The 16302-nt window shown below is 54.6% G+C and overlaps 1 protein-coding gene across 2 annotated transcripts in view; it reads left to right on the plus strand.

The window, feature by feature from the left end:
* Positions 1-770: 770 nt before the first annotated feature.
* Positions 771-16302, plus strand: part of FGR (FGR proto-oncogene, Src family tyrosine kinase) — a 17820-nt gene continuing 2288 nt past the window's right edge. The window contains exons 1-10 of one of the 2 annotated variants that reach the window (XM_028483766.1): positions 771-923; positions 7975-8037; positions 9044-9276; positions 9715-9817; positions 10637-10735; positions 13732-13835; positions 14080-14229; positions 14885-15040; positions 15137-15316; positions 15893-15969. In XM_028483766.1, coding sequence (XP_028339567.1) covers positions 9057-9276; positions 9715-9817; positions 10637-10735; positions 13732-13835; positions 14080-14229; positions 14885-15040; positions 15137-15316; positions 15893-15969 — 1089 coding nt within the window. In that variant the 5' untranslated portion in view covers positions 771-923; positions 7975-8037; positions 9044-9056. The remainder of the gene's footprint in view (positions 924-7974; positions 8038-9043; positions 9277-9714; positions 9818-10636; positions 10736-13731; positions 13836-14079; positions 14230-14884; positions 15041-15136; positions 15317-15892; positions 15970-16302) is intronic. The other variant, XM_028483767.2, reaches the window with a different exon arrangement.

Here is a 16302-nt window from a genome sequence, read left to right on the forward strand (position 1 = left end):
CCCCAGACAGGAGGGATTCTCCTGGTCCTGGCTGAAGGCTGAAGAAGTAATAGTGGTGGGAGGGGTGATTGAACCCCAGGTTGAGGGGAGGTCAGGGACCCCTGATCGTTGGAAAGGCTGGAACTGTGATAGAAGATGCTACTCAGTTTTTCTAGAACTTGGGTGTGTGCAGGAGGCTTGACAGCTCCCTGCTTCCTCAGTGTAGCCCAGCGACTGACCCTCTGAAAAGCAGTTTCCTAAGAGAAGGGTGGTCTGCTGCTCTGCACCGTCCTAGACCCCTGCCTCCCCAGCGCTCAGTCCCCAAGGATGGCAAGGTGTGGTGACTGGACCCGAAGTGGCCCTGGTGACAGCAGTCTGAGGTCAACTGGCTGTGAGAATTTGGGTTAAGGTCTGTCCGCATCTCGTCCTCAGTTTTCTCAGCTGCAGAAGGGGGGTGGGGCAGTGATAGAGAAAAGCCCCTCTTAACCTCAAATGCCATGATTCTAAAAGAGCAGGTGCTTCTGGGTGTGAGGAACCTGCCCCTTTGGAGGGGGTCTTGGGAAGGTTGTGCTGGGGGTTCAGGTCTGGGGACAGGAGCCAGGGTGCAGGGGGAGGCCTGGGAAAGCCGAGCCGCGGTAACGCGGGGGGAGGTGGGAAATGGGGGCGGGAGGGCCTGGGATTTGAGGGCCCCTCCCCGCTGCGGGCAGCTGGCTTGGGGCTGGGGCGTGACTGCAAGTTCTCCCCGTCGCCTCCGCCACCGCGCCGCTGCGGCTGCAATAAGAGAAGTCCAAGGCTGCTTCCTCCTCTCTGCCCAGAGGGGGCGGCGGTCAGAGGCGGGCAGCACCCCAGTTTTCTCGCCCCCTCCCCCGTCGGTACTTGTGGCTGCTGGGAGCCCCGGCTGGCTAGCCCCGGGGTCGGTCAGAAGCGGTGTCCCCGGGGACCAGGTAGGTGCAGTCAGGTGGGGCTGGATGGGCAGGCGGTGCCCCGCCCCCAGCCCGCCCTAGGCCCCAGGGTCCGGGCTGCTGGGGAGTGGGGGGACGTGAACTTGGGGAGGACTGCTGAGGGAGTTGAAGGCCAAAGCGACCCCGCTCTGAAAAGAGCCTAAAAAGGAAAACCGAGGAGTCCTGGAGAGTGAAACTGGAAAAATTTGGGGAGGGGGATGAGGGAATATGGGGAAAGTAAACTAAAAGGACCCCCAAAAATGGTCTGGTGGGGAAAACGGAGGGAACCTGTAGAGACAGAATTTGGGAAGGGGGCTGAGTCGGGGGAGGGAGACTGAGGGGACCCCCACAAGGGCCTGGGAACCTTGAAAGCGAGAATTTGGGGAGAAGCTGAGGGGTCTGGAAGAGAGGAACTACTAGGTGGGGGGCCTGGGAGAATCAGGTGAGGGAGTTTGCCAGAAAGGGGTCAAGGAGAACCATTTCTGGAGGACGCAAAAACGTGGGGCGCAATTTCGGGGGTCCAGAAAGTCCCCCTATCCGGAATCGGCAGAAGTTGGGGGCGAAGTCTGTAGCTGGGAAGGGAGGGGAGGCTGCCACGCTGCAGCCCCCTAGACTCTCCCGCCCAGCACAGGTGGGCGGGTCCCCGTTGGCTAGGGGACTCCTTCAACTTGCTGGAGGCGTGGGTTCCCGTTTCCTGGGGAAGTCCCCGCCCTCGGCAGGGATGGGCCTCTCTGGGTGCCCCCTCCCCGCCCGCGGTGGCGGTCTCGGTCCACGTTCCTCTCGGGATCCGGGAATTGCTGGCCGCCCCGACGGAAATCCTGCCTTTGACCGCGATTGCAGGGAGGGGCTGTCTCCATGGCAACAAGAGGGCGGAGAGAGCGAGCCCAGCGCTTGGCTGCAGCAGGACTCAACGCCCGCGGTGCCCCCTTTGGTCCCCTCCTCCCCCGCCATTTTGGGTCTTCAGTAGGGGGCGGCCTGCGGGACAGAGGAGTAAGGCAATGATGCCCAGTGTTCAGGGATCCTGAGGTGGGGAATCTGCATTCTCAGGGACTTAGCCAGACTGGGACCTTGACTGCTGTGTGACTTTAAGCAAGTTATGGGGCTTCTCTGGGCCTCATTTTCCTCATTTGAATTATGTAGGACATTATCTCTGCCCCTACCCAGCACCCATCCCCCACCTCATCCCCAGTCATGAGAACCAGGTGCAAAAAGCAGTTTTTGCCCAGTGTGCTGGAGGGGTTAAGACTTATCACCCCTTCACTTTCTCAAAAGCATGGAGCGGGACCAAAAAGCCTGACGGGGGCCTCCAGAAACCAGCACACAGCTGACTTCTAGTGGAATAAATGTTTGTGGGTCTGTTGAGGCCCCATATTGGGAAAGTCAGCAGGTTTGAGATATGTCCCCCACACCCCCACACCCCCCCCCATTTTTTGCTATTTTTTGTGTTTATGTTCATGGTATAAGCACTGGTTTGTCAGCAAGTTTTGCCGTTCTCAATTCCAAATAATACAAAGTTCAAGAATATGCGTTTTATGGAAACTTCATTTTATTGAAACCAGTGATCCCTGAGTCCTTTGGCATCCTTCCATCTGTGTGTGGTGGTGGGAGAGCAGGGCTCTGTTCCCACTTCTAAGATGCGAAGATGGAGGTTTGGGAGTGAAGAACTGACAGGCCAGCAGTAGGGACCCAGAGTCCAGGGCATCCTGTCCCTGATGTGGTGAAGGAAGTAGCCAGAGATGAGGTCTGCGTTCCCCCCCCCAACCCTACCAAATCCCACGTAGCCCTCTGGAGAGGGGAGTGGGTGAGGAGGGGAGTGATGGAAGAAGGTGTGGGGTTCCTGGGCTGCATGGCTGGCTCCTGCTCCCCAGTGGGTATGGAGTGATGAGTGAGGGTGGAGAGTGTCTGTGGGCATGCTTTGGGCTTTAAGTGAATGAACATGAGCATGTGAGCATATATGTGGGTGTTTGGGTGGGTGTTCTCTGCAGCCACCTGGGGCTGACGTGGCAAACGAAGTGGCCAGACTTTGGGGAGGATGGGTAGGGAGACCCCAGAACTGGGGAAGGAGGAGCCAGGGCTCTTCCTGCACAGAGCAGACCAGGCTGGGCTACCATGGGACCCCGGGGAAGTCTGGCCATACAGTGGAATCTAGGCTCCAGTTCCCTCAGCTCCCCCTGGACCACCCGTGGCTCCCATCCCCCAAGAATCTCAATTCTCTCAAGACCCCTGTTTTAGAGGCTAATGGGTAGGTTTTCAGCAACAGATGAGAAACCACTTTTACCCACAAGAAATGGAGAAAATTCAGCTGATGCCCTCAGGGCCATGTGGAGGGGAAAGTGTGTGTGGCCCCTCTCCCACCTGCATGCACCTGGCCCTACCGGGATGGCAGAGTCAGACTCTGGTATGTCCTCTTAGCCCCTGGGTGTTCAGGGCTGGGGGTGGTAAGGCCTCAAGCAGGAAAGGTGCGAGATGGTTGGAGGTTCTATGAGAGGTGAGGGCCTCAGTGAGGGAGATGGGGGCTCAGTAAGGGCACTAGAGCCAGTGAGGGGTGGAGGGTCCCAGTGAGGAGTGGAAGCCTTCATCAGGGGTGTCAGGCCTTGGTGAGGGATGGGGTGCGGCGGGGCTGAGACTTGGGCCTGCCCCTGGCCAGCCCAGAGCCCTGAGGAGGAGCCGGAACTCTTGCTGGATGGTGGTTTCCTGCTGCTGTTCAGTCCTAGTTCCCTCCTGGTGAAATCCCCCAGGCAGCTGGGTCAGCTCAGCCCTCCCGCCTCACCCAGAGCACTTCTCTTTCTTCTCAGCCTTGCCACTCCTCCTCCCTCAGCCTTGGAGGGGGCTTCCTCAAGGGAAGGGAACAGAAGTGAAAGTTCACTGAGCAACTACTGAGTGCCCTCTGCTTTCAGGGGCTTGACCACAGTTGACGTGCAGAAGCAACCCCATGAGGTAGAGATTTAGATTCCTATTTTCTAGACAAAGAAACTGCAGCTCAGAGAGAAGTGAACTGACTTGCCCAATGTCTCAAGCTAGTTGTCAGGCAGGGTAGAATTTGAGGCGAAATCTGTCTTCAGATCCCACAGGACGTCCTGTGTCTACATCAAAGCCCTGATGTGGCGTTGGCAAGTATGGACCTCAAGAAAGATGGGTGAGCCTGGGCCTTCTATGTCCAGGAGTAGGGGTGGGAGGGAGGCAGGTTCCCTGCTGGGTGGCCAGCTGCCATATGGCAGGGGTGGTGTGATCAGTTGGCCAGGAGCTGGGTAAGAAATATGACATTCACCAGTCAGGGACAGAATGACTTCCTGCTCAGGCTTTGGAGAGCATAGCTGGGAACAGAACTCTGGACCCAAATTAATAATCCTGGCTTTGAATCCCCTGTCTGGCTGTTTGACCTCCAGCAAGTCACTTCCCCCCTACACACAAGAGGGAGGTAGACTGATAAATGGTCCCTGGGGGCCATTCTAGCATATGGTTCTCAGCCTCACTCAGCCACACGGGGCAAGAGCCTTCCCAACAACTGCACAGAAGGTACAGATGCAAAAACTGAGGCTCAGAGGGCTCACGTTATTCACCCAAAGCCCCAGAGCTGGGTAGGACCACACAGAGGGAGATGCTGAAGGTGGGAACAACATGGTCCAGGACTGGACCTCAGCTCTGACATCCACAACCTGATTTTGATCCAGATCAGACTTTGGAAGCCAACTCCTGTCAACCAGATGTTCAAGAGGCATGTTTATTAACAGACTCAACTCCCTTCAGTGACCAGAACACTTGTAGCCTTTCTCTGAGCTAGTGCCTTTCTGGTGTTAGCAGGCAGCCTAGATCAGCACTGAGAAAAGAGAGACCTGGATTCAGATTCTAAGAGCTATGAAAATCAGTGATTGCCTGAGAGACCCTGGGCAGGTCACTTCCCCTCGCTGGGCTGTAATGAGAATTCAGGGCATGTAGCACAGGGCCTGGCACACTGTAGGTGCTCATTAAGGTACATACATTATTGCTTTCACAAGGACTTCAAAATACAACATTGTTTATGCTGGGCTTTGGAGCCAAATTGATTGGGGTTGCATTTTAGCTTCCCCTTACTTGCTATGTAGCTAATCTTAGGGAAGTTATTTAACACCTTTGTGACTCAGCTTCCTTATCTGTAAAATAGGGGTAAAAATAAAACCTACCTCATAGGGTCACTAAATGAGATCAATCATGGGAATTGCTTGGCACAATGTCAGGCACTGAGTAGGTGTTTAATAAATGAACATTTTAAAACTAATAGTTATTGCCCCTACCCCCGGGTGACTTTTAGTAAGTCAAATTACCCTCCTAGGAATTGGTGGCTGGTAGTTGAGATCAGAGCTAGGTGAGGACAAAGAGTCCTGGGGGGCTATTTTCATGCAGATGCCAAGCAGAGAGGACCCTACCTGCTCCCTTTCTCTTTTTCCTATCTTTAGCTCTTTAGTTCTCTGTCTCTGCCTCTCTCTTTCTCCGTCTCTGTCCCTCTCTTTCTCTCTACCTCTCATTTCTGTCTGTCTCTTCTCTTTGTTTCTTTCTGGCAGTGATATGCTGGAGCTAGCTAGCTGGTACTGGCTCTTGGGAGCTGATTCTGCGAATCGCTTTCCAGCCCAGTGTTCAGGAAGTCACTTCAGTAACTTGAAATAAGCCATGGTGGGAATATTTACACCATGGAAATCAGCAACTGCTACAAATCAGGGCCCTTTTCCCCCCTTTTCTTTTAAGAGTCAGTATACCAGGATACCCTCACCCCTGCCCCCGCTGCCTTGCCAGGGCTCTCCCTAAGCCCACAGAGCCTTCCGCCTCCTTCTCGGAAGCTGACAGTTTCTGAACCCACGTTCCACTCCAGGCATGCAGAATTCTGGGCTCCCCTTAGGCTGATTTGAAAACATTGTGGTAACAGGTACCTGTGTATTGTTGGAAGTGGCCGCATTGTATCTAAGTGGGGCCCAAGAGGTTGTATTAAGTTTGTATCTCTTACAGAGGGGAGCTCTGTGTGGGTCCGTGACTCAGGGATGGGGGAGCTACATATATCTCTGGGTTTCCCTCTGGGGGCTCCGTGCACCTGTGCATGCTTGCAGGAATGGCTGTAATCATCTGTGTCTGTGACCAGGCAATGGAGAGAAGTGGTTCAGATCCTGGAACCAAACGCCAGGGTACATCATCTGTGTGACCTTGGGCAAGTTTCTAAACCTCTCTGTGCCTCAGGTGCCTTATCAATAATTATAATACTTACCTCGTAGAGTTGTCGTGAGAATAAAATGAGGTAATATATATAAAGCGTTGAATGCAGTGGCTGGCACAGAGAAAGTGCTATAAATCCTCCATATGCTATTCTTTGGGAGAGGCCGTGTGTGTGTGTGTGTGTGTGTGTGTGTGTTTGTGTGTGTGTGTGTGTGTAGATGGGTGAGGGCTGAAGGTGTGTGTCTATTCACAGATGTCTGCATCTGTCAACCTGTACAGAGGAGCTCAGAGTCTCTGTGTGAGGCGCTACGTGTAGCTGAGGTGACGTGTGTGCGTCTGAGAAGGTGTCGGGAAGGCCGTGCAGACCTGCGTGTAGGGCTCTGTGTTGTTTGAGATGTGCAATGTGTCTTCCTGTGAGAAGACCTCCATTCTCACCCTCTAAGCTTTGTTTTCATCTTACCCCCATCTGTTTCCTCAGTGCCTGAAATCCCCTCCCTTGGCTCTAGATGCCCCCACCTCCACGTCTATTCTCTCCCTGAGCCTAACCAGCCCTGTAGCCCTTCAGACAGTGGCTTCACCCCAGGGGAGGGGTCCTGAGGTGAAGATCTCGGCAATGGCTTGGTGAACAGGGCCTATTTTGGGGCTCAAACCACAGCCTGCCTCACGGTTCGCCACATGGGTGTCACCCCCACCCCCGACACACACACACAGGAGAACGGTTACAGTGGAGCATGAGACAGGTTGGTGGGTCTAGAGTGGGGGTCAGGGCACTGATGTGACAGAACCATCGGCTAAGCAGCTGGATCCAGTGGATCCAGGAAGGCTTCCTGGCAGAAGTGAGTAGTGCTGGGTAGGAGGGGCAGAACCCATAGAGAAGAGGGTGGAGGGTATCCATAAAGGGAACTGGACTTGGGAGTTGAGAAAGGCAAGACCGGGCACCTGTCCCAAGGATCCCTGGGCCCCTCTGGGAGAAATCAGGGTTCACTGGGTTGGTCCCACCCTAGAACTCTGCATTCCTCTTGTATCTGAGGAAACCGAGCCCTCTCCCCAGCAGTTCCTCTCTGAGTGTTGTAATGGCAGAGTTTCTGCAGGGGCGTGGAGAGCCCTTGCTCAATGACCTGCCTGCCGTGTCACTCAGAGGACACAGCTACCAGGAAAGGCTTGGCTCACTTAGGGGTTCCCCAAGGGACCCTGGTGGCTCTGGCTTCTGACCTGAGCCTTTCCCTGATGTGGGGATAAGAACAACCTCTGGAGGTGGGTGTCCACCTGCACTCAGCTACCAGATATAGTCCTGGGGTTGCCAGGGTTTACCCAGCCCAGGGTGGGAACAGAGGCAGCACCCGGAGGCTGGGCTTGTTTTTAGGAGACAGTGACCAGAGGCCTGTAGTGAACTGAGCAGGGCTTGACAGAAATCCTATTAGAGACATGGGTCTCACCCAAAGATACTAGTGTGTGAGTGTACGAGTCTGTTAGCCTGAGAGGCAGCCTGTGGCGCGTGTGTGCCTGTGTGTGCTACCATGCGTCAGAGCCTGGGCTCGTGTGAGAGTTAGTTGTGTTGGTGTGTGGCAGTGCTGGTGAGCACACTCACGCAAGCGTGCGCCGTGAGTACTGGTGTGTGACTGTGTGCTGCCGTGGGTGCTACTCTATGTGTTGGTGTGTCAGGTGGATATGAGTGCGAGAGGGCTGGTGTGGTGGTGTGTCCTGTCTGAGGGTGGATGTATAAGTGAGCCGGGGCTGTGGGAAGGAAAATGAAGGCAGAAGGCACGCGAGGGCCGAGCCCAGGCCCCCTGGCTTCCTGGAGAAGACAGGCGCTGGCATCTGGCTGCAGGAAGACTGGCAGAGACTTCACCTTCCGTGTCCTCTGTCTCGCCTTCAGGTCTCTGGCCCCTCCCAAGGACTATGCCGCAGCCCCACTGATCCAGGAGTAGGGGCCCGAGGGGTGAGTGGAAGGAATGGGGACCGAGGGCTCTCAGGGTCAGGAAATGGGGTAGGGGTGGCCTTTCTGGGCCCCACGATTCCTCACAGCCCCCTCCTCCTACAAGGACCCTGTTGCTAGGTAACGGATGGGGGAGCCGGAATGAGGCAGCTTGAAAGGCCAGAGGCTGGACCCACGACAGGAAATGGCCTTGATCCCCCTCTGCAGGGAAGCTCCAGGTGCAGGCACACAGCCCTCACACACACTTCCACACAAACATTGATACATAGACATACACACACACACAGAGACACACACATACCCACAGAGACATGCACACCTACTTACACAGACCTACACACACAGATACACACATGCAGACAGGCACAAATACTCCCACTCAGGGCTATGCACACAGTCGTGACACACAGATACAGAGGCACCCACTCACACACACCCACCTGCATGCACAGTCACACACACACACACACAGGCACGCACATGCACGCTCACACAGAAACACACGCATACGTAATACTTATACAGACATGAACACACAGAGTCATCACATGCAGTGAACATACAGACACTCATACACACACTCACATACACACACAAATGCAGACATTCACAAAAGGCTGCACATACACACACACACACACACACCAGCAAACTCACAAATACTCAGAGATACACACACAAGCACTCTGACGGAATCACGGAAACCCAACACATTGAAGCACTAGGAGACAAAAATATGTAAATGAACACAGCAACATCGTGAAGCAGAAAACCAGCCCCGTGGAGGAGACACATACTCTCTCCACACACACTAAGGCAGCTGGGGGGGTGGACGCAATGGTGGCCCTGCCCCACCTTTATCCCTCACTAGGGAGGACACCCCCTACTCCAGGCCTGAGAGAGGAAGCTGCATGCCTGTGTGAGTGTGTGTGTGCAAGCGTGCGTGCATGTGTGCCTAGGGCGGCATATCTGGCAGGGGCCCCAAGTGAAGCATGCCCCCGTTCTATAGCAGGGCACGTGGAATGGGCTGTGTGTTCTGCAAGAAGTTGGAGCCGGGGCCCAAGGAGGATGGTGGCCTGGAAGAGGACTTCAGGGGCTTCGGGGCTGCAGACCGCTATGGCCCTGCCCCTACTCAGGGCCGGCCTGCATCCTCCTTCGCCCATATCCCCAACTACAACAACTTCTCCCCTCAGCCCGCCAGCCCCGCCTTCCTCAATGGGGGCACCATCAGGGGCATCTCAGGTGAGTCCAATGGGCTGGAGTCAGGCACTGACTGGGCCCTGGCAGGACCTAGGGGAAGGAGAGACCTGGACTTGTCCTGCTTTTAGCGCACAGTCTGAGGGAGTATGTACAGCCCTACCCTCAGAAACCCTAGTCTGAGGGGGAGACATAGTTCTGTTCCCAGTCTGAGAGAAGGACTCTGATGACAGATGCCGGAGGGTAGTCTGCTTGGTGGGGGAGAGCAGAAGCGACTCCCCAAGGGGTCCCCAAGCGGAGAGGGATGGGCTTGAAGGTGTGTGTGTCCTGAATCCATGTCCAAAGCAGAAATCCACTGGATTCCAAAGACCTTTGCGATCCAGTGCACTGCAGCAGTGGGGAGGCACAGTGCCCGGCTGTGGAACAGGACTCTGGGGTTGCAGCCCCTGTGGTGCCCCCTGATGAGTAGCCCTGACTCTGCAGGGACTGGGGTGACCCTCTTCATCGCCCTTTATGACTATGAGGCCCGAACAGAGGATGACCTCACCTTCGCCAAGGGCGAGAAGTTCCACATCCTGAACAACATGTAAGTGATCAGGCCACCCAGCTCAGGACATGGCCTGGACTGGAAGCAGGACCCAGAGAGGAATCCTACCTGGTCCTTGTCCTCAGGAAGCTCTAGCCTCGTTGGGGAGGGATACTTGACAATCGCAAGCCGGGGTGATTGCTACTATGTAGGGGAAGCCTGAGGAACTATGGGCACAGAAAGAACACCAACCATGGTCTCCAGGGTAGTGGTGATCAGGGCAGCCTTTCTGGAAGTGATTTCTAAGCTGAGACTAGAAAAATGAATAGACATGGAAAGAAGGGGTGAGAAAAAAGGAAGAGAGAGCGAGAGAGAATGAAACTAGAGAGAATGAAACTAAATGATGACTTCTGGAAACCACCAAGTGGTTCAGTATAGGTGGGCCATAAAGTATGAAGTGCAGAACAGAGAGAGCAGATCCTGGAGACGTGGGTGGGAGCAGATTCTGCAGGGCTTTTTAAGCCATCTTGAGGAGTCTGGATTTTATCAAGAAGGAAATAGAGCCATTGGAGGGGTTTTTAATGGAGAAGTGACCTAGTTAGCTGTCCACTGCCCGCCCAAACCCCAGCCCAGCTGAAGTGCCAGAAAAGAAAGCCAGGAGGCCCAGATGTCCCCAAACCTAGTCCTTCAGCGGGGAAAAGCTCCCAGGGCAGCTGCAGTGGCTGGGGGTAGAACAGACGAAAGCCTTGGGGAGGGTGTGTACCCAAGGTGAGGGGTTGGCAGGGCCAGTGTCCACCTGATCCTCGGTGTGACCCTGCCTGGCCCCATGGTGCCCCAGGGGCTGGGTTGCCAACGCCACCGCCTGTTCTGTGCCTTCAGCGAGGGTGACTGGTGGGAGGCTCGGTCCCTCAGCTCTGGACAAACTGGCTACATTCCCAGCAACTACGTGGCCCCTGTGGACTCCATCCAGGCTGAAGAGTAAGTAGGGGTTGGGGGGAGGCCAGCCTTACAGACGGGACCCTGGAGTCCAGACTCAAGGCCACCTCTTGGGCAAGTCACAGCTCCACTCTGAGCCTGTCTCCTTACCTGTAATTCTGTAAGATCTTTGTGAGAATAAAAAGATAATAATGATGACACTAAGAGTAGGTAAATATTATCTAGCATGTACTATGTTCTGGACACTATTCAAAGTGCTTCCTGTGCATTAACAAAGTTAGAAACTAATAGAATCCTATTTTACAAATGAGGAAACTGAGGCACAGAGAAATTAAATATCCTGCCCAGTTCACATGGCTAGTAAGTAGGTGGAGCTGGTGTTTGAACCCAGATAGTCTGGCTACATTTGCTAAGCATTATATATATATATATATATATATATATATATATATATATATATATATATCTCTTCTCGGAGATAACAACAGTTTATGAGCTTTAAAAAAAATCGTAAAGTGCTAAACAGATGGAAGGGGGCATTACTTAGAATTAATTCTATTGAGGAATCAGGGAAGTATCATTTATGGAGTATCTTGATGTAGTTGAGATACCGTGACAGATACTTTACCTATCTAGATTCATTTAATTCTCACAGTAACACTATGGATATTATTATTGTGCCATTTTACAGATGAGGAAACTGAGGCTCGTAAAAGCTCTTTACTAGCCTCACGTATACATACATATATGGGAAAAGTAAAGATTGGAGAGACGGCAGAATGGGAGTCACCAGGACTTGGTGACTGATTTGCCATTGGGCTGTGGGGAGTGGGAGGAATCCAGGGTGACCCAGAACCTTCTTGGGGAACTGAGTGGGTGCCATTTGCTAAAGTGGGGAACACAGGAGCAGGTACAGATACATGAGCGGGCTTGTTAGGTTGAATTCGTGGAGAGGAACACCCACATGGAAGAGACGGCCAGCAATTAGATTAGGTTGTGCTTTGTATGCGAGGTGCCCAGCCCATGCCAAGCCATGCCCATGAATTAGCCCAGAGGAAGGGGCATCTTATTCTCATTAGAACTAAGGCTCCTTAGTTTGTTTGCTGTGGCTCCTGCAGAGGGCACACCTGGGCTGGGGTGGCAGGACTCTTCAGAGTGGAGATGATAAATAGAGCTGCACAGGGGAGTGAAGGAAGAGGGAGAAGAGTGAGAAAGAGATTGGCCCTAGGACCCAACTTTGGAAAGAGCTGTTGGAAAACCAGGCCAGGCTAAGTCAGAACAGCCAAGAGGGCGGAGGGGAGGTTTCAGGAAACAAGAGAGGGAGTGTCAGAGGCTGCCACTGGATTTGGCAATGGGGGTGACCTTGGTGAGAGATCTCTCCATGTGAAGTGGGGGTGGAGGCCAGACAGCAGAGCCTGGGAGGGAGTGGGAGGTGAGGAAGTAGAGACCCAAGTGTGAAGTGCTTTTTCAAGTGAAGGAAGGTGAGAGATATAGCAGAATGTTGATGGCAAGATAGAGCTTAGAACGGTTTCCTTTGGGGAAGGAAGAAATGTGGGCATATGTAGAGGCTGGTGGTGGGATGGAGAGGCTGCAGATGGGGGCTGGTCGGTGGGGGAGAGGTGTCCTTGAGCAGATGGGAGTGAACGGGGTCCTGAGCTCAAAGGGGATGAGGCCTTCATCTGGAGAGGGTGGTAGGAGGCATGGAGGAGAGGAGAGGTGATGAGGCAGAAGGTGAGAGGTTTAGGGGTCCACATCTCGGCGGCAGTGTTGTGAAGTTCAGAGAGGCACTCCGTGCAGTGTCATGGTTAAGAACAGTGTCATGGTCAAGAGCGCATGCCCTAGAGCAGACAGCTTGGGTTCCTATTCTGGCAGCACAGCTTAAGAGTCGAGTGGCTGTGGGTAAGTTGCTTAACCACTAGGCATTTCAATGTTCTCGTCTGTCTAATGGGGGTTAATAATAGTACCTACTTCACAGTGTTGTTATAAGAATTAAATGCATACATATATGTATAACAGCAGAGCCTGACACAAAATAAGTGCTGTTATGATTATGTCAATTATTAAGGAAGTAGCTAATGTCATGGGTGTGAGTGGGGGCAGAGCATTGAAAAAACTTGGGAATGTGTTCTGTCTGCATAGTTCTTCAGCAGTTTCTCCTTTCCCACCCTGCCTGCCCTCCTGGACACGCTATTCGCCAATGCCTTTCCCTCTTCCCCAAACTGTGCGTAGTACCCGGGTAGGGATTGACAGTCCCAGAGTTCACTGAGACTGCCACCTCCCTTGATTTGAAAACTATGCTCCTTTTAATTCAGCCCAAGATGGTCACAGGCCAATTTAGTGATCACATGACATCTGAGTCTTCTATGACAACCTACGGTCACCTCGACTCTCCCAGTGTACTCTCACAGTTGGTTTCAGGCTACAGTTCAGTCCCAGGAAGAATATCCAAGAGACAGCAGGAATGCTTGAGGTCTGAGGTTGAAGTAGAGACTTAGAACAACATCCAAATTTAAGAGAGTGGAGGAAAATCAGCAGTCAGAGCTGGGTAGGAGCAGTCAAAAAGAGGGGAAGAGAAGCAGGAAGGGGCGTCGTTCTGGACGCCAAATGAGGAAAGGGTTTGAGATGTGTGCGGGGAGAGGAATCTGAGAGATTGCCTGCGATGGTGGGAAAAGAAGTAGGGTGGGTGGCAAAGGATTTCAGGTAGAGCTCATCAGCCAGCCCTGTGGGCAGGTCAGTTCCCCTCTCTGTGCCTCAAGTTCCTCATCTGTAAATGAGCCTATGGAAGGAGCAGTAGTGAGATGGACCCTGATGAGGTCACTGATGACCGGGGTTCTAGCAATTTAAATTCAAGAGAAACCCAGAGAGTGAAGAGAAGTCTAAGCTTTATTGGGCACCTTCTGTGTACCAGGCATTCTACATTCGCCTTCTCTGTGATCCTCCTCATCAGGCTGAATCTTGGCTAGTGAGGTGACTTTTCCCAGGAGGCTGAGTTGGGGGTTGAACTGGGTATATCTGACTCTTGCCTGCCCTCCCAACAGGTGGTACTTTGGAAAGATCGGGAGGAAGGACACAGAGAGGCAGCTGCTCTCCCCGGGAAACCCCCGGGGGGCCTTTCTCATTCGAGAGAGCGAGACCACCAAAGGTGGGGCTGAGCCACTGCCCACCCAACAGGGAAGCCTAGCCATTAGGGGGAGGCTAGGAGCAGTGGGGTGGGGCTTGGGACAGGGCCACGACTGGGACAGGGTTGGAGGGGCAGAGCTAAAACTGGGACTGGGTTCAAGGGATGTGGCCATCCAACCTCAGAGTCCCCAGCCTTTTGGGCCTCTCTGGGCTCCCAGACTGGGGATGAGGAGGAAAAGAGGCCCAAAGGTGACGCTTGCCCACAGGCGCCTACTCCCTGTCCATCCGGGACTGGGACCAGGCCAGAGGCGATCACGTGAAGCATTACAAGATCCGCAAGCTGGACACAGGTGGCTACTACATCACCACGAGGGCTCAGTTCAACTCGGTACAGGAGCTGGTGCAGCACTACGTTGGTGAGGGCAGCCCTCAAGGCTGGCGTGTGCTTCAGATTCCTGAACCAATCGGCTGAGGCTGAGGCCCAGAGAAGGGAAGGGGCTCCCAAAGCAGTAGTGGCTGGACCAGAACTAGAACCCAAATATCCGGGCTCCCAGCCCAAGACCCTGCTCTGTAGGTTTCCAGAGGAAACTGAGGCATGAAGCTGTCCATGGCCAAAAGATGCCCTCTAATGTCTGAGCTGGGTAGGAGACTGAGTGGACCTGACTTGGAGGATGAGCTGTGGGGTTGAGGGGAAGGTTAGCATCCATGCCTGGTTCCTGCTTTGGTTGGTTAGGCCAAGGATAGGTCTGTGGAAGGGTGAGGGCTTCATGTCCACACCTTTGTCTGGAATTCCCAAATCCATTTCTGCCTGTCAGGCCCAGCTGGAGGCCACCTCTTATGCGAAGGCCCCCAATCCCTTCAGGGATCATCTCTCCCTCTGGTGCCACCTCCTTCCCTGGGCACCAACATGTTCACCTACTCAGTGGACCAGGTTGCCTTCTGCCCTGGCCTGTGACCTCAGCAGTGTCCTAGTTCCTTATAACTGATCTTGGGGGCTGCGGTGGGATGAGGAATGTGTGGGCCATTCTGGCCTGCCTTTGACCTCCAACCTCCCAATCCCCCACTGCCCAGAGGTGAACGATGGGCTGTGCCACCTGCTCACGGCGGCCTGCACCACCGTGAAGCCGCAAACGCTGGGCCTGGCCAAGGACGCCTGGGAGATCAGCCGCAGCTCCATCGCGCTCGAGCGGCGGCTGGGTACCGGCTGCTTCGGGGATGTGTGGCTGGGTACGGAGGTCCTGGGAGCGGGGGCCGGGGCCCGAGGCAGGGGCGAGGGCTTGGGACGGCGGCGAGCCGGTCCTGACAAGCCTTTGCGCCCGACAGGCATATGGAACGGCAGCACGAAGGTGGCGGTGAAGACGCTGAAGCCAGGCACCATGTCCCCGAAGGCCTTCCTGGCGGAGGCGCAGATCATGAAGCTGCTGCGCCATGACAAGCTGGTGCAGCTGTACGCAGTGGTGTCGGAGGAGCCCATCTACATCGTGACAGAATTCCTGTGCCACGGTGAGGGGCGGGGTCATGAGGCGGAGTCTGGGAGGGCGGGATTTGGGGCGAAGTTAAGGTGCGTGTCTCTGGGGGAGGAACTTGGGTGGCGACTTGGGATGGGACGAGGAACAATGGGCAGAGTCCGAGTGAGGAGCCAGAATGAGTGAAAACACAGGAGTGCTGGGAGTGGGGGCGGGCCCTGCCTGGGGCGGAGCTTTTGTCTGGGGGCGGAGCCTCGTGGGTGGTCAGCTGGTGGGTGGAGCTTGGGCGAGTGAAGGCGGGATCTGTGATGAGAAAGGATCTGGGGCAACGTCTTAGTGGGGCTTCTCTAGGGAGGATGGAGGAAGAGAAGAAACGAGACGGGGGCAGAATCAGGGTGTCTGTGAGAGTAGGGCCTGGGCGAGATCTGTGAGGGGTTGAGGCACCCGGCAGAATCCTGAGTGGGGGCGGATCTAGGGTGAGAGGCCTGGGAGCAAGGGGTGGGGTCAAACTATGTGAGAGGAGTCATGGAGAGGGGTGAGGCCAAGCAAGAGAAGGCAAGCCTGGAGCTGGGAGTAGTGTCTTGATGCTGATTTTTTGAGTTCTCCTCCCCAGGTAGCTTGCTGGAGTTCCTCAAGGACCGGGAGGGCCAGGATTTGAGGCTGCCCCAGTTGGTTGACATGGCAGCCCAGGTAAACTGGGACAACAGCCTTTATCTCTCAGAGCCCCTCCTATTATCTTCCACAAATCCCTGTGTCCTCAAACGCCTAGCCTACCCCTGGAAGTGCAGCCCCAGCCCCTGGATCATCTGTGCAACCTGAGGCAGGGCACTGCCCCTCTCTTTGAGCCCCAGTCTGGAAAGTGGGATTTTCAAATGATCCCTCACAGGGGCTTCCCTGGTGGCGCAGTGGTTGAGAGTCCGCCTGCTGATGCAGGGGATACGGGTTCATGCCCCGGCGCGGGAAGATCCCACATGCCGCAGAGCGGGTGGGGCCGTGAGCCATGGCCGCGGAGCCTGCGCGTGG

This window comes from Physeter macrocephalus, unplaced genomic scaffold (genome assembly GCF_002837175.3).
Source record: "Physeter macrocephalus isolate SW-GA unplaced genomic scaffold, ASM283717v5 random_67, whole genome shotgun sequence".
In the NCBI taxonomy this organism is placed as follows: domain Eukaryota; kingdom Metazoa; phylum Chordata; class Mammalia; order Artiodactyla; family Physeteridae; genus Physeter; species Physeter macrocephalus.